This window comes from Diuraphis noxia, unplaced genomic scaffold (genome assembly GCF_037042655.1).
Source record: "Diuraphis noxia isolate RWA-SAM2 unplaced genomic scaffold, SU_Dnox_SAM2 contig0003, whole genome shotgun sequence".
Lineage (NCBI taxonomy): Eukaryota > Metazoa > Arthropoda > Insecta > Hemiptera > Aphididae > Diuraphis > Diuraphis noxia.
In genome coordinates this window covers 29,346,808-29,366,619 of record NW_028301713.1, presented here as the reverse complement: position 1 = coordinate 29,366,619, position 19,812 = coordinate 29,346,808, and the positions used below count along the sequence as shown (strand labels likewise).

At 29.8% G+C, this 19,812-nt stretch overlaps 4 protein-coding genes across 5 annotated transcripts; 2 read left to right on the top strand and 2 right to left on the bottom strand.

Annotated features, from left to right (window-relative positions):
* Nucleotides 1–660: 660 nt before the first annotated feature.
* On the bottom strand, nucleotides 661–3,870 carry U2A (small nuclear ribonucleoprotein polypeptide A'-like U2A). The gene is made up of 6 exons (XM_089224188.1): nucleotides 3,571–3,870; nucleotides 3,290–3,437; nucleotides 2,239–2,467; nucleotides 2,062–2,182; nucleotides 926–1,072; nucleotides 661–841 (listed from the first exon to the last, which is right to left on the bottom strand). The coding sequence occupies exons 1-6, from the start codon at nucleotides 3,650–3,652 to the stop codon at nucleotides 774–776; spliced, it is 795 nt and encodes a 264-aa protein (XP_089080314.1). The 5' UTR covers nucleotides 3,653–3,870; the 3' UTR covers nucleotides 661–773.
* A 145-nt stretch (nucleotides 3,871–4,015) lies between these two features.
* On the top strand, nucleotides 4,016–12,792 carry Cand1 (Cullin-associated and neddylation-dissociated 1). Its single transcript, XM_089224177.1, has 18 exons — nucleotides 4,016–4,297; nucleotides 4,393–4,562; nucleotides 4,808–5,021; nucleotides 5,080–5,225; nucleotides 8,166–8,309; nucleotides 8,375–8,820; nucleotides 8,887–9,020; nucleotides 9,090–9,250; nucleotides 9,313–9,518; nucleotides 9,588–9,871; nucleotides 9,938–10,069; nucleotides 10,146–10,463; nucleotides 10,534–10,694; nucleotides 10,761–10,959; nucleotides 11,022–11,468; nucleotides 11,767–12,010; nucleotides 12,069–12,215; nucleotides 12,430–12,792. The coding sequence occupies exons 1-18, from the start codon at nucleotides 4,256–4,258 to the stop codon at nucleotides 12,567–12,569; spliced, it is 3,735 nt and encodes a 1,244-aa protein (XP_089080303.1). The 5' UTR covers nucleotides 4,016–4,255; the 3' UTR covers nucleotides 12,570–12,792.
* Nucleotides 12,793–13,796: 1,004 nt separating this feature from the next.
* Nucleotides 13,797–19,173, top strand: LOC149057183 (uncharacterized). Of its 2 annotated transcripts, XM_089224563.1 has the most exons (3): nucleotides 13,797–14,133; nucleotides 14,428–14,606; nucleotides 18,273–19,173. In XM_089224563.1, exon 3 carries the CDS (start codon nucleotides 18,275–18,277, stop codon nucleotides 18,815–18,817), a length of 543 nt encoding a protein of 180 aa, XP_089080689.1. In that variant the 5' UTR covers nucleotides 13,797–14,133; nucleotides 14,428–14,606; nucleotides 18,273–18,274; the 3' UTR covers nucleotides 18,818–19,173. The 2 variants fall into 2 exon arrangements, with proteins under 2 accessions (XP_089080689.1, XP_089080691.1); XM_089224565.1 differs by lacking the exon at nucleotides 14,428–14,606.
* LOC149057184 (zinc finger BED domain-containing protein 5-like) lies at nucleotides 14,390–17,425 on the bottom strand. Its single transcript, XM_089223340.1, has 2 exons — nucleotides 15,581–17,425; nucleotides 14,390–14,617 (listed from the first exon to the last, which is right to left on the bottom strand). Exons 1-2 carry the CDS (start codon nucleotides 17,423–17,425, stop codon nucleotides 14,390–14,392), a joined length of 2,073 nt encoding a protein of 690 aa, XP_089079466.1.
* Nucleotides 19,174–19,812: the final 639 nt, after the last annotated feature.

The following is a 19,812-nucleotide window of genomic DNA, read 5'->3' as shown; positions in this document are numbered from 1 at the left end:
AAACAATACAACATTTTTTTTTCTGTTTGAATCAAAACATATTTTATGTTACTGGGTAGGTAATGTTATTGCTCTATGTCTTCTCACCTTAATTAAATAAAAATTCATGTGAATATATAATGCAATTATCTTATTATTTTTCCAAAATATTTAAAGTACTGAATGTATGTAATGAATAATAAATATTTTTTGCATATTAAATTTGTAGTAACAGTTAATTAGATGAAAGATTGAATAATTTGTGCAACATTTTTAAATAATGGTGCTTACTCACATTGCACTTATTGTAGCAACTAGTCTGATTGTTGGTCAGCGTCAGCCACTTCTTCAATGGACAATTGTTATCCATTTTCAGTTTAATGGATATGGTGTTAACAAAAAATCATTCATGACATTCTATCTTGTTTTGATGTAGTTGATAATCCTGGTTAACTTATGTCAGATGATGAATTGTACTTACAAACAACCACTGTAATCACTAAACTTTATCAAACATGTAAAATGATATGGCATTGTTTGTTTAAAAGGTAACACCCATGAGTGTTAATGTATAACGCTTCTCAACACATAAACTTATTAAAATAAAAGTTGATATTTTACTGGTAACCTATTGATAATAGGATTCAAGAAAATAATTAAAATTAAAAAATAGACCAATAGTATGTGTATCTGTTCTTATCATTTAATGAACTGATTAAATATTAAATATAATATATTCTTAAATTATAACTGAGAAATCAAGCATTCGATATAAGGATTGGGACTTGACATCTTTACTCCATTGGTGTTGGTGCTTCATCATCATCATCGTCATCATCATCAAATTCTTCAATATTTTCTTCTAATAATAACGTAAAATCATAATTTATAAATATAATAAATTGAAATTAAAGTTCAATAAAAAAATTGTATATTATTTATTTACCTCCATTTAGTGGAACAGACTTTTTATTTTGGTCTTTATTAGGAATTTGCCCAGCTTCGAGCAACTTGGTAAGATGTTCAACTTCTTCTAATGAAGATGCTTCAGATATCGCCTTTCGAATTCTCCACATATCTTCTTGACTATGACCTATATTAACAATAAATAAATAAATATATTTCAATAAAATGTTTATTTTTAAACAATTTAAATAAATTTGTAATATAAATAAAGGATTAATTTTCACAAAACAAAATATTTAAGACACTTGATAACAAGACACATAAATTCATAACATAAGAACTAAAGCAAAACAAGAAATCACATTTTTAAAATTGTACTTTTTGAACACAACCTATTTTTATAAGAAAAATAATTACTACATATATTTTTTACTCGTACCAATGTTTAACATTTAAAAAAAATTTTCAAAGTATTTATCACTATGTGAATATCTAAAAATAAAATCATGATACAGGTACTTGATCATAATATTGTACTCTTAATTAATTTAAAAACAATTTAACTGTATATTTACAAAACCAAGTTAAGTCTTCTCAAACATCAAATAAATTATAAAATGTCAACTTTATTCAGAGGCCATTGTACAAACATGAGTTGTCTCATAAGCATTACAACATGGCCATTTTAACATTCAAAATAATGCATTCATATAGTAATTTGAGATAGTATCAAATTAAAAGGATTGAATATTATTTAGAATCAACCTTGTATTTTAAAATTATAATATCCAAACTTCATAAATCATAAGCAAAATGGATTATTCTGAATGAATAAATTGGTATGTAGTTAGGGCTGCGCCACACTAGAGCGGTTTTGATGCGCGGTGAAAACGCAAAACCGTGGCATACAGCAGTGTCACACGGTATAATCGCGCTAGTCTGACGCACTCCATTACATGGTATACGTTTTTCTTGAGTTTTTGACGCGCGTCAAAACCGCTCTAGTGTGGCGCGGCCCTAAGAGGAAATAACTCAATAGTTTAGGTACAATGTCCTCAACTCAAACATAATTTAATGAATTAAGGCATTAATGTAAATTATTAAATTATAAAACTACTACAAAATTGAACCAAAACAATAACTGTATAAATAAAAGTAAATTCAACTTTATATTACCATTTGCTCTTCTGGTTTCAAGACCTTCTCCAGGAACAAATTGATTAGATTTCTTAACCAACTTCTTTTTAAGTTCTTTTCCTTCTTTGCCTTTAAATAATGTTTTAGCTGCTTCATATTCCTATAAGTTATGTTATGTTTACTATACGCTGTAAATATTTGTGAAAAACAACAAACCTTCAATTTAACTTTTCTGAAGTCCAGAATCCGAACTTGCGGAATTTTATGTGCTACATATAGTCGATAATGCTCTTTAGATGCTACTGGGTTATGTAAAAGACTCAACATTTTCAATTTTGGAAGTGAAGCAAGAGGATCTAAATCTCCAAGTTCTTGAATTTGATTACCTGTTAGTATTAAAGATTCAAGATTTGGTAGACATTGTTCTAAGTTATCTGATATACGTCTGCAACAATTATTTAATCAAATTTAACAAAAATTAAGACCAATTCAAATTTCAAATGGTAGACAAATAATCAATTATTTAATTGGTAACATCAACACTAACAAAAAACCAAGAAAATAATGGTTACATAACTGTACATTTTAATCATATAGCAACAATTTAGTTTTTATTAATTCTAATTAGGTAGGCATATATTACAAGCAACTATAACTTATAATGTTCAATAAGGGAAAACATTTAATATTTGAGTTATTAGAATCTTAATAATGTAGTACTAATACTCATAGGTACCGCCAGGAATTTTGTCAGGGGGGTGCATCGTGCATTGTATACTTTGATTTCTAAATAATGTTTAAATTATTTTAGTTAAATACATAGAAATAATTTTTCAAATTAAATGAAGATACAAAATTATTTTTGTTTTTTCGACGGATACTAAGTTTTCAATAGATAATTATGCAAAAAAAATATTTTCAATACCATAAAATTTTTTTTTTAAAGCCAGGGGGGTGCAATTGCACCCCCTCGCGGCGCCCTTGCTTATACTACCGACATTCTTATAAACAGATAATAAATATGTTAGTTTCTAGAATAGGTAATGGAATTTTAAATTGGTGCTGTTCAGTGATCAAATTTTTTACATTCAAATGTCAAGGGAACCAAATTAAAATTTAGTTAGCACGAGCCAATAGATCAAATAAAGTTTTTAATGAGTGTTACAACAATTGCAATTATAATACATAATAATTTGATATTTAGAAAATTAGAAAATTATTTTTTTTAATTATATTTAATATCTATCATTTAACTTAGAACACTTACACAATAGCATTGTTATTAAATATTAGGTTTTTCAATCTTTTAAGGTATGCAAAACCATCAATTTTTCTGATATCATTGTCTGAGAAGTCAATTGTATCAAACTGATCAAGTGTTGCACCCGTGTTTTCAATCAGTGGTATTTTGTAACCTAAAACATTTTGTATTCGTTGAATTAAGTTTGAAACAAAGATATAAGTAGGTAAATACGTTAATATGTTATAAGAAATACAAAAATTGTAGGGAAGTGATGACTTTCAGTCACAATGTAGTTAATTGCTTACCTCTCAAATCCAATTCTCTGTCTTTGACTGGATTTATGAATTGGTACGAATTCATGATCAATTCTGTTGTAAGTTTGACCATGATTCTAGACGAACATTAAATATCCAGTATAATAAACTTCACTCAAGTTTCGAATTAAGTACAGCTTTCGAGTTCAGTTTCGAATTAAGCAACAAGCATACATTAAACAACTTTACTACTTTGCTTATATTTTGTTAACAAATAACTATTCAACATTTGTCATTTATATTTTATAATAATAATAATAAACCGACATACATGACGCTTGAGTTCAGTGTTTCACTTTCTTTATTCACGCAATCACACGAGGTTCAGTCACTCACCAACACACGACCGTGGTTCATCAACTGTGGCCATATATCTCTGGGAGATTATAAAATCGTAATCAATTTTCATACAACACAAAAAAGTTAATTTTTATTTTTCACTTGCCGGAGTTGCCGCATCCGTGGTTGTTTTTTTACGCGACTAGTTTTACTCCGATCATTTTATGTTTTGTCCGTTGTCGTAAAATCGTAATTCCAAATTACAATTCAAATTCACAAATTGTGTGTAATGGAATTTTAATTTTAACTCGTGTTCATGTGTGATTAATATTTAATACTCGTTCAGTAATACTATTGTCTTTTCGGTTTTATTAGCGTAACGATTGACTACAAAACCATGGCTAACGTGTCGTATCAAATCGCTCATTTGCTCGAAAAAGTAAGTGAAACCGTTTAAAAATCTTTAGACTGCCCATTAACAGTTGCTAGTTACCTGTTGGTAAATGCTGATCTCTGTGCTTGTGGTTGTTTTAGATGACTTCCAGTGACAAAGACTTCCGGTTTATGGCTACCAACGATCTGATGTCAGAGTTGCAGAAAGACAGTATTAAACTAGACGATGATTCCGAACGCAAAGTAGTGAAAATGCTGCTAAGGTTGCTGGAAGACAAAAATGGTGAAGTTCAAAATCTCGCAGTTAAATGGTAGGTTTCAACTATTGATTATTAACTATTAAGTGCCTGTGTAGGTATATTATATTCATATTTCATTTATATAACTACCAATTTTTGAAGCATTAGCATTATAAATAAGTTATTAATATAATAATATAGGTACTGAAATTTGGTTGGTTGAACTTAATAACTATTCATAGCTTTAATAAATTACATTAATAATTTTAAAAAATAAGTGATATAACTTCATTGAATCTTAATCTACTTAATTTCAGTTTGGGTCCACTTGTTAATAAAGTAAAAGAAAACCAAGTGGAAACTATTGTTGATGCACTTTGTACAAATATGATATCTGAAAATGAACAATTGAGAGACATTTGCAGTATTGGATTAAAGACTGTTATAAGTGAGCTGCCAATCACTAATACTGCATTAGCAGCAAATGTGTGCCGGAGAATTACTGGAAAATTGACTAGTGCTATTGAAAAGGTAATAGTTTAAATATTTTTCTTGGAATACACAATTAATGAAGTAATTTCATTTACAGCAAGATGTATCTGTACAGTTAGAAGCTTTAGACATACTTGCTGACTTACTATCAAGATTTGGATCATTATTACTAGATTTTCATAGTGGTATACTAAAATCATTATTGCCTCAACTTAATTCTTCTCGCCAAGCAGTAAGAAAAAGGTAACAACTGAAAACATTTAATACATTCTTTTTATTACATTTTAAACAATTTTTTAGTTTGTGATGACCATTTATGTCATACCTAAGTAGAATTATTTTATATATATACTAGCTGACCCGGCCACACGTTGCTGTGGCTAAAGTTTTTGTTATATTACATTATAGTAAACAATCTAAGAGGAACAATAAGAGAACATCAGTCACGGAGTCCACTATGCTTTTTCACACAGATGGTATTTGTAAAAAAATATGGTGATCTCCTTATTTGACTTTCTACTACTATAACCCTTTAGTACAATGAAATTATTTACTAACAAAGACGAAAATGTTGATGTTGGTATACAAATTCACTGGATTGAATGGGAGAAGGGGTTGTTTATTAATTAATTTATTAATTAATTTATTAACTGAAAATAATAATTTAATCGTTTAAATATTAGAAAGAGGAACTGAAAAACATGTTATCATAGCACATTGAAATAATAAGTGAAAAGTCAAAAATAATTTTCAATGGAGGTTAAATAAAAATAATATAAAAATGTTTGTATAATTATTGAAAAAGTATGGGGAGCTTTGTGCCATTTTCTCATTGATATATTAATTAACAAAAGTTTGTGATATTACTTACATGTATAAATTGAAATTATTGTTCCTGTGCTTCTACTGTGGCTATGTCTCGTTCTCTTATTTATTAATAATAATAATTATTAATAGGTTATTACGTACCTATGAGAAAATATATTTTTTTTTATTTGTAGTTTATTAGTGGTTTTGGAAATCATAGAGCATAGTAAACTATTGAGTATGTCAAATTAATATAAATATAATGTATTCATATAATAATAATTTTAATTTAACTTAAAACTAATTGGTGCACAATATTTTTGGTTGTTGGCTGTATTAACAATTCATATCTACACGTATTATGGCGATAATTCTCGGAACAATTCATATCTACACGCCACCGACGATAAAACACATACAATAGAAAAAAGGTCAGGTTACAGATAGATATTATCGCGGTCGGCCACGGAAAAACCCGAAATACACCATGCAATCATACAAATTTATTAAAAAGTTAATTAAAATATTTAATGTATTAAAAAATTTGAAATAAAAACTATCCTATCTTTTAAGTTGGACCAAATTACACGCGGTGTAAAAAATTTCATCAAAATCGTTTAAGTGGTTTAGGAGTCCATTGAGGACAAACATTGTGACATGAGATTTATATATATATTAAGATATTTTTTTTAAATCTATTTTTAAAAAGTAAATATAAATATGATTATTGTTCAATTAAAAATAGATGACATTTTTATGTGTTAGCAAAATTTCTCACAAAAACATATTTAAACAGCCATTTATTAAAATTTATTATAATCAATGTTACACCTAAAACCCCTAAAATTATTCAAACAAAGTAAAAACACTTGGGTAATATATTCTTTTTTAGCTCTTGAATAGCATTGATCTAATTATAAATAATAAATAATTTAGTTTATCTATTATGATAATTTATCTACATATTAATTATGAAGAAAAATACAAACATGATTGCACAAACCAGGATGGTTAACACGTTTCCTAACAATATGCCATATAAATGTAATCAATAATCATTATTATTAGACATAAGCAGAAAATTGAAATGTGGTAATATATATTTATATATATTCTGAAATCAACATCTACACTACATAATTATTGATATATTTCAGTAAAGGAAAGATAAATGGATAATTGTAACGGTGTACTGCACATCATACAACGAGTCATATATTTAAAAAATATTAAAATTTGTTCTGAATTTTAGATAGTTCAGATCTTAATGATTTAAAAGAAAAAGAAAAAAGTCATTTAAAATTTATTTAATAAGTGTTAGATAGAAAGAGAATTTGATACCCACCTTTATGCTAAGCAAAAATTATGTGATCAATGACCTGATCAATTACTTAGTAATTCGGTACTCATAGTTTTTCATTTGATTCAAATAAAATCTAGTGAATGATAAATAAATTAATAACTGTATTGATATCCTAGAATATATCTGTTCTATAAGTGTAATATATCATAAATAATATTTATTTATAATATAATGAATATGTATGATATGAATATTCAAATATATATTTAGTTGTTAGGTGTAGGTGTGAATAGTTAAAGTATCTATAGAATCTTGTTTTTCTTAAAAGGTACTCATGAAGGCTGAATAGGATTTTGAGATCCATACTTTGACTATAACACCCTGCGTGTTTTATGAATTAAGGGTCTAACTCAATCAAATTCTATAGCTTTTCCAGTTTTTAATTGTAATATTTAATTAAAAAATGATAAGGATAAAAAATATTTAATAATATAATTTTCAATAAAAACATTGGTTTTTTAATAACTTGAAACTATGTAAAAAAATATTTTGAAAAAAGTCCATCCTTTTTTAAATAATGAGTGTTGTTTGATAAATCAATCACCCTGTATATAATTTTGAATTTGAAAAAAAATTAAAAATACAAAAAAAAATGTTAAAATTATGTTTATTACATCAAAAAAATTGCAATTATTCCCACTACGTCACAGTGTAGTTTCAAGATCATTATTGTAGCGTCACTGAAAAGTTAATAATATAGATCCAAATTAATTTACGGCAGCCTGTGGCCATATGGCCTCTTATGAATGATATGGTGCAGTAGCCAGCGGTTTAAAAATTATCAATACCTAATTATTTTTATACAGACGCCGCTGGCTGCATGGCAGTCAACGTGTTAAGAGGATGTGATACTCGCAGTGTTGTCTCTGTCTTACAAGTGCTTAATAGAGCTTCACATGTTCTGTTGAGCATAAAAATTATAAATTTATTTGTTTAATGTTAAGTGTTATATACTGTTTTAGGTAATTTTAATATTATTATAATAAAATATTATTTATAATTTATCATTACAGAACTATTGTTGCGCTAGGCCATCTAGTGTTGTCATGTAATCAATTACTATATATCAAACTTATTGACTATTTAGTTAATGATTTAACAATACAACAACCAGCAGCAAGGTCTAAAACATCTATACAGTGTATAGCAGCTATATGGTAAAACTTAGTATATATTTTTAAATTTCTCCATTTGAACTTATGTATATTTTATTATAATGCAGTCGTCAAGCGGGCCATCGTTTTGGAGTTCATGTTGATCGTGTTGTCCCATTAATACAAGGACCTTTAGTGGAGAATTCTGCAGAAGATGATGAATTACGTGAATACTGTTTACAAGCCTTTGATGCTTTTGTTAACCGTTGTCCCAGTGAAACTGCAGCTTATACTAATGATATAATTAAGCTATGCTTGGAGTATTTAGCATATGATCCAAATTATAATTATGATGACAATGGTGAAAATGGTGATGAAAATTGTATGGATACTACTGATGGTGAAGATTTAGAAGATGAAGATATAGAAGATGATTATTCAGATGATGATGATATGAGTTGGAAGGTTCGGAGGTCAGCTGCCAAATGTTTGGAAGGTATAATTATAACCAGAAAGGATTTGATTGCAGATATGTATAGAAATGTATCAAAATCATTGATACAGAGATTTAAAGGTAATCATATTTTTTATATTTTTGTCGGAATAATAATTGTTAAATATATTTTCACTAATATTTTAGAAAGAGAAGAAACTGTTAAAAGTGACATATTACATGTGTACATGACATTGTTGAAACAAACAAAGTTGACTAGTAGTAATACAACAGCTGATATGGCTGATGAGGATTCAGCTATGTACCTTCTTCAATCCCAAGTAAGTTAAATAATGATAAAACAATAGACATATTATAAATAATTTATTATATAAAAAAAATGTGTATAGGTTCCTGCAATTGTTAGAGCTATACATACTCAAATGAAAGAGCGTAGTGTTAAAACTCGTACTGACTGTTTAGCTTTGTTGAAAGAACTTGTCATTGTTCTACCCGGTGCTCTTACCAACCATATAGGAACTTTGATCCCTGGAATTCAATATTCTCTAAGGTATTATTTATTTATATTTCTCATTTTTATTTTTTTATTATTTAATAACTTATAATTTTTAGTGACAAAAAGTCTAGCAGCAACATGAAAATTGATACATTAACATTTATTTATTGCGTGTTGACATCACATGCTCCTGAAATCTTTCATCCTTGGGTAGAACAATTAATTCCACCCATTATAACTGCAGTTGGTGATCCATTTTATAAAATCACTGCAGAAGCACTAATTGTTCTACAGGAAATGGTCAAAGTCATTCGTCCTTTAGGTAAAAACAGAAATATATATATATATTTAAATAAGTATATAATTTCATAATTTTATTTTGTTTCATCAGAAAATAAATTAGAATTCAATTTTATGGTATACGCTGTACCGTTGTATAATTGCACATACGCTCGTTTAAAAACATCAGATATTGACCAAGAAGTAAAGGAACGCTCAATTTCTTGTATGGGACAAATAATATGCAATTTAGGTGATGTTTTACAAGCTGAGTTGCAAGTGTGTTTACCTATATTCTTGGATCGTTTGCGCAATGAAATTACTAGACTTACTACTGTTAAAGCACTCATTAAAGTTGCTGGGTCACCATTGAAAATTGATTTGACTTCTATTCTGGTAAAATTTAATTAATTTACAATTTTTGAATTTACTCATATATAATATTAAAATATTATCTTTTAGACTGACGGTGTATTAATTTTGGCATCTTTCCTTCGAAAAAATCAGAGAGCATTGAAATTGAGTACTTTAACTTTACTTAATATGTTGCTAAATAATTTTCATGCCGATTTTTCTGCTGATTTACTAAAAAAGGTAAGTCCCTAAAATAATATTTTGTATTGTTTTATATTTGTAAATATTATTTTAACTTTTACACATTTCGTTTTAGATACTCGTTGAATTACCACAGTTAATTAATGAATCAGATTTACATATTGCTCAGTTAACACTTTCTTTACTTACAACAATAATAAAAATCCAACCGTTGGCTATGTCATATTCTTCTAACATAATTATGCCAGAAATTATGACTTTAACTAAATCTCCGTTACTGCAAGGTGCTGCCTTGAATGCTATTTTATTATTCTTCCAATCCTTGGTTGCTACAAATGTTCCACAGTTTGGTTATCAAGAGTTAGTAACACTTTTAATATCACCATTGATGGCTCAGCCAGTTGGTACTCCAGCTCTAACTTTACATAAACAAGTATTATTTAATATAAATAATAATAATTGGTTTGTGACACTAATAAACAAATAACATTAAAAATATTTAGGCTTACCATTCATTAGCCAAGTGTGTAGCAGCACTAACAGCCACACAGCCAACTCAAGCAATGGGTATTATAAACAGTTTCATGTCCGAATTAATTAATCCAACAAACGACCAACAACATATTTTTTCGTTGCTAGTAATTGGTGAAGTTGGAAGACACATGTATGTTTTTTTATTTATTTTTATTTTTAATATTACAATTTTTATGTTTGTCTAAATCAATTACAGAGATTTAAGTTCTGTAGTTAACTTGAAGGAAACTATATTGCAATCATTTTTGTCAAATTCTGAAGAAATAAAATCATCAGCAAGTTACAGCTTAGGTAGCATTTCTATTGGAAATTTGGAACAATATTTGCCATTCATATTAAGAGAGATTGATTTGCAACCTAAACGTCAATATTTATTATTACATTCCTTAAAAGAGGTAATTTGTACTTAAAAATATAATTTTTAATATTTAATAATCATTGGTTTGGTAACTTTTAGATTATCACATTTGAGTCGTCTACACCTAATGGTATTGAAAACCTGAAACCTTTTGTCCCAGCTATTTGGCAACAACTGTTTAAACACTGTGAATGTACAGAAGAAGGTTCACGTAATGTGGTTGCTGAATGTTTAGGAAAACTTACATTAATAGATCCATACAATTTATTGCCAAACTTGCAATCATCACTATCCTCTTCATCTGCACTTATGAGAACCACATTATTGACGGCTGTTAAATTCACCATATCTGATCAACCTCAACCAATCGACATGTTGCTTAGACAGAATATGGATCAGTTTTTAAGTGCTCTTACTGATCCAGATATAAATGTTAGACGAGTAACATTAATTGCTTTTAATTCAGCTGCACATAATAAGCCGTCGTTGGTCAGGGATCTACTCGACACTGTTCTCCCTAAACTATACGCTGAAACCATTGTGAAGGTATTTGTTTATATTTTGAATTTAAAATTCAAGAAAACACACCCATGTGCGATGTCTCTGTCGTTTTACACACTTTCAACAATGCAAATTTTTGTTCATCATTTGCAATAGTGAGATATTAGAATGAATTTACCAATTATAAAATTTATTATCTAGTGCCCCTGTAGGCTTTTATTGATATTATTTTTAAGTAATGTATGATCTTTTTGAAATCATGTGTGTAACACTGAGACAACACACATGCAGGTGCAACGTTCCTTTAAAAATTAAATTTTTATACTAATCATGTGAATTTTAGAAAGAACTCATACGAGAAGTTGAAATGGGTCCATTTAAGCATACTGTTGATGATGGGTTAGATATAAGAAAGGCAGCTTTTGAATGTATGTATACACTGTTGGACTCATGTTTAGACCGTTTAGATATATTCGAATATCTTAATTATTTGGAGAATGGACTTCGTGATCATTATGACATCAAAATGCTCACATACCTAATGGTTTCAAGAATGGCTCAAATCGTACCAAGCGCTGTATTACAAAGTTAGTTGCTTAATTCTGCCTTTAACCATTAAATGATATAAAAATATTTTCTTTTTAGGATTGGATAAAATTGTTGAACCTTTAAAACAAACATGTTTATTAAAAATTAAAGCAAACTCAGTGAAACAAGAGTTTGAAAAAATGGAAGAACTTAAGAGATCTGCTATGCGAGCAGTTGTTCATCTACAAACTATACCCGATTCTGGTAAATTAAATTTTTTTTCAAGAGTTTCTTTTTTTCTAATACTAAATAAAATATACATTTCTAATATATTATATTCTAAGTATGTATTATAAGAGTAATTTTGAAAAATTTGGTATCTTCAAAATAATATACCTAAATAAATAAATAAATTTCTTTGTGTTGTAGTATTATTATTATTAATCTCTGATATTTATATATATATATATTTTTTTAGATAAAAATCCACATATGAGTGACTTTGTATGTCAAATTAAAAACACACCAGATTTAAGTGCTATTTATGATACGATTCAAAGAGACTCTTCAGGGTTGGTGTCCGATAATCATATTACACCTATGGAAGTTGGCGAATAATTTCGATAAATATTAGAATATTTATATCCTACTACAACATTAATTCATTTGGTTTCTACTGATATGTTTTTACAAAAAGAAATCAAAAACTTTGTAAATAATAATTTGTATGTGTATATGCAAGATTTAATTTATACATTTTCTGTAAATCCTTTAATTCATTTATAAAAAAATAATATTAATCTTACAAATAATAAATATAACTAAATTTTTGTTTTTTTTATTCATTTAAATTATTTAAATAAGTTAGTGATAACTGTTATTGATAGTACCATTTGTTGTCTGTAGTATGCATTGATGCGAAAGCTTTTCGTATAATATCAAAGTATCATTTCATTTGAATTATATTGTATTTCACAAAAACAAGTATTGAAGTATTAATTACTACTTTTACTGTAGTTTTTCTATTTCTGAGCACTCTTAGAACATTACACGCAAATACCAAGTATACTGATTATCAAGTATGTTTTTAATAATAAATAATAATACATTTATCAAAACCAAACTCAATAATTATATGCATATTTAAATTTATAGATTTGTTGTCTCAGGTCACTAGTCAGTACATAAAGTTGACCACTTATTTGAAAACTTAAAAGATTCCTCTAAAATAGCTATATTAAATCCACTACTAACTACGATTTCAACTATTGCTATATCTTCAACTGAGTGTGAAAGATCATTTTGTTATATGAACAATATAATAACACTTTAAGGTTAAACGCTTTAATCTCTGAACAAATAGCGTTATTAGTTGTGTTGGACCACCCGTTTAATTGTTTTAACCAGACCAATATGTAAAAAGTTGAATTAAAATCGAAAAAAAAAAAGAGGAAAGAAAATGACAAACAAAATGAGACAAACATGTGAATTTTAATTTTTATATATTAATAAAATATTTTTATGTTTTTAATTTCTAAATAAAAAGGAATATTTTTTATTGCTGTAAAATGTGATGATGAATGGTGGAGTATAGGAGGATTTGCCCTTCTCCCCCGTCATAGCAATTTGACGTTTAAATTCTAGAGGACGTATATTTTTTTATACTTTTGCATTCTTTTATTTTCTAATTCAAGCACTGATCATACATTATCTTGTACAAAATTCCAGAAGCTATTGGTTTGGTAATAATAGTATTTGGTTTAGTTTAATTGAACCAAGTGACATACCCTTTTACAGTGCTACTCACGATGTAGCATGTAGATAAAACGGTGTAGTCACTCGAGCTCAAAAGTGAGTCCATATCTGACTGCACTTTGGTTTGCGCGCCTTCCGCCAGGTAGCGCTAAAAAGGCCGATCAACAACCGGCTGCTATAGAGAAGGCCGTATTATAATGCCGTTTTGCGTATTATCCACGGTAAAGTTTTAAAATTTCAGACTTCAGTATTCAATATTCATTCAAATTTATAATAAATATAATCAAATATGCACTTTATAATATTATAATTTATAATACTATTTAATACTATTGACGTAAAAATAATAACTAAAGTGAAGAATGGAAGGATTCTCTATTCCTCTCTCGAGTCACGACCACTTTTACTGGAAGAACAATATGCATTGGTAAATAAATGCATTACTTTGTTACCTAATTAGTTACCTTTTTCTTTGTTATTTTTTCCTTAAAAATAACTTAATAAATCTAACAATGTTAATATATTTTTACTGTTGATTAAACTAAAAAACAACCCAGGGACATACAGATACCTCGTAGATATGGGGGTAGATACATAATATTATGTACAACTAGTATTTTCTTTGTTTAATCTTTAATTTAAAAAATATAAAAATTATTGAATAGATACCTAACCTAGTTTTGCTAATTTATTAAGCTGTTTTCGCTTCTTTTTTTTTCAGCACTGATAAAATGCATCCTACAAATTAAATAGAATGTTACTACAGCTATTGTCAATTCTTTTTTATGGACATGGTCAGAGCATCCTATCTTCACAATGTTACTAGATGATTCTAGCTCATCTAAAACTGTGTTGACCATGTTTTTATGTAACTTTTCTGATTTAACTGTTTGTACAATAGTAAGTTCAAGCTGAAAATATTAAGTTTGTAAATGTTAAGTTTCGTTAGAGGTATGTTACAGTACATAATTAAGTATACAAAATATTATTATTATTTAAAACAAAACAATAACTATCGGGTAAGTGTTACTTGTGGTGGATGGAACATGGCTGGTACATTCTTCACTGCTGATTTTAATATTTTAGTATTACTTAAGTAACCAGACTTGCATGCGGGAACAAAACATTTGTTGGGCATATTAGCACAATATGAAAAATGTTTAAAAATAATAAGTTTTACTAGTTTTAGGTAGGTGTGGGTTATATTTCTACTATAGGTAGTGTGGTACTATATAATAATAAAATATAAATAAACAATGTTCATCAATTTGTTAATAATATGTATATTATTCAAAACAAATATACTTAAATAGACAATATTGCTTATAAAATATTTTCAAATCGGCCTTCTTAGCTCTTCCTGGTGGACAATTCTGTAACTAAACTGCCGTAAAAATGGTACTCATTTATTTCTCATACGTATCATTGATAGTGACTACACCGTTTTATCTAGTATCTACATCGTGGTGCTACTCATAGATAATATACCTAATATTATCTATGCTGCTAATACCTATGGCATAGATAATAAATGAATTCATTTATTATCTATGACCTATGGCAGCGTTTCTCAACCTTTTTTCATTTACGTACCCCTTTACCTCTCACCACTGCTTTATGTACCCCCAAATGTCAATTTATTATATATCCACACACAACACATATATGATATTATGAAATAAGTTCGATGATGGACAATTTAAAAATAATATTTATTAATTAATTTAATTAGCCATACAATGTACGTATATATATATAAAAGTAATATAAATTTTACAATTTAATTTTAATGACTCTTGGGCTTGTTTGCTGGCACATAATTTTTTGAAATCTGGCTCCTCGGATGATAAGTAAACTCGTAAATCTGAACTCACAGAGAGTCTATTACGATACTTATTTTTAATGTACGTGTATGACGAAAAGGCCTTCTCCACCAATACAGTACTCGTGAACGGTAGCAGAACATTAAATGCTTTGTTTGAAAGCTCAGGATACTCTTCTTTTACGTCAGCCCAAAAAGCGATGAGAGATTTTTTTTCAAATATTACCTCAAGTGAAGAATTCGTCTTCAGTTCAATAAGTTTTTCTTTTTCTCGTACTGATAAAACTGCAGATTCGAAATATTTTTCACTGAAAGGGAATGCTATCCAGTGGTCTCCTTTTTCACATTTTGGGAAGTATTTATTAAAACTCGCCTTGAGTCCATTCAAATGTTTAACAACTTGGACTTTGATATCTTGCGATAGGTTTATATCAGTTTCGCAGAGAAAATCGTGAAGTGTTTCAAAAATTTCTGGTTGGTTATTCTCAATACACGACGTCCAAAACTCTAACTTTTTAACAAAAGATTCTATTTTGTCAGTAACTTGGAATATTGTTACTGTTGTACTGTTTTGAAGAGTCAAATTTAGATCATTTAATTTCAAAAAAATATCGGATAAATATGCAAGTTTTTGAAGCCATTCATGGTCATTAAACTTTAATGAAAGCTGAAAAGGATGGTCTTCAAAGAACATTAGTACTTCATGTCTAAGTTCAAACAAACGAGTAAGGACTTTGCCTCGTGATAACCATCTAACTTCAGTATGAAGAAGGAGGGTTTTGTGAAGACTGCCCATGTCTTTGCACAATGCTGAGAATATTCTGGAGTTCGTGTGGCGAGACTTGATGAAGTTCACTATTTTACAAGAATCATCCAGAACGTCCTTCAAATCAACAGATAAAGGTTTCGATGCGAGAGCTTGTCGATGAATGCAACAATGAGTCCACTTTACCAGGGGAGATACTGCTTTGACACGTGCAAGGAGACCAGAGTAACAACCTGACATAGACTTGCCACCATCAGTACTTAAGCCACAACATTTTGACCACATTATTCTCTTATCGATGAAGTAAGAGTTAATAGCATGGAAAATATCTGCACCTGTTGTGCGTTCAGTAAGTGGATGACAAAGCAAAAGCCCTTCTATGCTTTCATTTTCTTTCAAATACTTTGCAATCACTAACAAAACAGCTAATTGTGCAACATCAGTACTTTCATCAACTTGAATGGAAAATAATTGACTATCATTGATGCCTTTTAGTAGTGTCTCCTCAATGTCATTAGAAATATCTTTGATTCTACGGCTGACAGTGTCATTTGATAGTGGGATAGAATTTATTTTATTGATATAGTCTTTTTCGAACATACAAGAAACTGCTTCTTTAATGCTTTGCAAAATCAAATTTTCACCGATGGTGTGATTTTTACCACTTTTGGCAATACGGTAACTAATTCGAAAAGATGCTTCAAGAGCATCTGCATTAGCACTACCTGAAGATAGGTAGGTGTGCATATTGCACTTATTTTTATTTTCTAGTAAACGTTTGAAAAAAGTAACATTTTTGTCCTTTAAATCTGAATGTTTTGTATTCAAATGACGAGTGAGTAGTGAAGGCTTCATACTACCATTAGATAGTACTTCTCCACAAACAACACATTCAGGTCTAGGAACATTTTCTATCATAACGAATGAAAATCCTTGTGACAAATAATCTTCACTATATTTCCTTATCTTTACCGGGAGTGGAACAAGAAGTTTAGTATCACTAACCTGTGGTAATTTTTTCATAGGATTTTCTTCGGCTGGATTAGTAACCGATGACGGCACGTCTTGAGAATCGGTTGGTTCTGTAGTTTTCTTTTTACTAAAGCTACCAGTTTTTAACCAATGATCCATAGTCGAAAATATTATAAAATATCAAAAAATAATAATTACGAAAGATTTTTATGTACGTCGTATGTGACACGGACACACTAAAATCAAGCGACAGACTAATTATTAGAATAGATTTCGATATCAAACTAACAGAGAGTGATGTATATGAGATAAAAATGGTTAATGGGTTTTTAATAGACAAATGATTGACATTGTATTGAACAACGTTACGTAACCCGATAAGATAAAATCCAGCGTCTAGCTGTGCCACATTATTAAATATTTAACAAATTACAAACCATTTAAAATACACCAATTGTAATTTTTTCCACCATTACGCTTTTTTTTTCACGTACCCTCTCATACCTTCTTACGTACCCCCAGGGGTACGCGTACCACAGGTTGAGAAACGCTGACCTATGGGTATTGATTTGATTATTTATTATACCAACCAAGGTGGATATATATATACGTATATATATATATATATATATCGGATACCCACCTTGATACCAACCGCGAACTACTGGCTTGTGATACCAACACTATGGATAAGATATCAAGACTCAAGAGGAAGCTACTCGACATTTGTTGATTCTGTTTTACAAGTCCGTAACATGGTAAAGGTTACACTCAGCCGATCATATTTACCTCCATCAGACGCACAGACATGGGGGGGGGGGGAGAGTGTTACAGGTGTATAGTAATACAAGACACCCTCAGCTGTGGTATACTTTATATGTTTAAATGTTTTATCGAGATACAAATACAGTGGTCCTATTGATATTTGATTTAAGTTCTGTATTGATTATTCCTATCCGAAAATGAGTGAAATTTCGGAGTAATATTAAAATATGTTATGTCTTAGGTATGAATAGTAAAGATGAATTAAAAAATTGTTTTGAAAATCTTCGAAAAGATGCAACTTACATCAGTCCTGATAGGTATACAAAACGTTCGCTTCGCCAGGGCCGTTTTCGCTTCGCCAGGGCCGCATCGCTTCGCCAAGGCCGCAACGCTTCGCCAGGGCCGCAAGCCCAAGGTGTGTCCATTGCCAGTGTCCCTCGGATACAGCAGAACACACCTTGTTCCTCTGCGAGAACTGGAACGGTCTACGAACCGACCTCTCTGAGCGCCTCGGGCATCCACCAACAACAGCTGATGTGCCCGACATACTCTGTGGTCCTCTACTCGAAGACCTGCCAGCAGACGGCCATCAAAGGGCGTTTGTACTCTGCGATGCTGAAGAGACTCTCAGACTCTTCTACAAGATGGTGGAAAACATTCTCACCGTCAAGGAAGAGGAGGAGAGGGCTCGACAAGCCACAGGAGCTGAAAGATGAAGTCAGTACGGGATTCGAAAGCGACGGGCTAAGCCGGCTTGAGAAGATGTCATCAGTACGAGATGTCTAGGATGGCTGGCTAGTCCGGTCCGAGAAGAGGCGTCAGAACGTGATGTCTAGGGCGGCGGACCCGGTCGGCCCGAGAAGATATATGAAGGGATAAAAATATTTAAAAAAAATATACTGCTGTATAAAACTGCTGTGAGGGATATAGCGGGTCAATCTTGCTTGTCCCTACTTACGATGCATTATTTTGTAAAGTCATAACAGGATTGGGGTATTCGCATATATACCAGGTTACTGAGGAATGGGTATCTCAAAACTGTTATGACTACTTCTACTTGTATAAATTTATGACTTTTATAAATAAACGATGCTGCATGGGGGCTAAGCAATGTGAAAACAGTTCGGCCTCCATGCAGTGATTTAAACAGGAAAAAAAAAGGTATACAAAACGAAATTATAAATAGTTAGTAAATAAGTTTAGTAATTAAGAAGCTTGTTTCTAAAATGTTTTACAATCCTGGCAGATGAAACAACTGATGTAGCTGGGATAGAACAATTTTTTTTAGTGTGTTAGGTCGTTAGGTGTTTTGACGAAGATACTAATAAAGTAAGAGAGGATTTTCTTCAATTTGTAGCAGATAAGTAACAGATATGAGTGGAGAAAGTTTTACTTGAATGTCTTGGATATTTAGGAATTAACTTAAATTAGGTATCTCAGAGACCGAGGGTATGATATGGAGCTTCTGCTATGCAAGAGCTATTCAATGGAGTGCAAGCAATAATAAAACAATCTTGCCCATCAGCATTATACATACATTTGTTATGGATTCGTTGTTTGGTAAATTGGAAACTAACACGACACGATTTATTACAATATATATAATTTATAATTTATTACAACGGTTTATTCATAAAATACTGTAGTTGATGCACGGTGACATTAACACTTAAGATTTAACACAACATAACAAAATAAAAATTTTTAATAAAAAACGGGCTAAGGACTAACAGCGTTCTACGCTGCCCGTTGGCTACTACTTAAAAAAAAAAAGTACAATT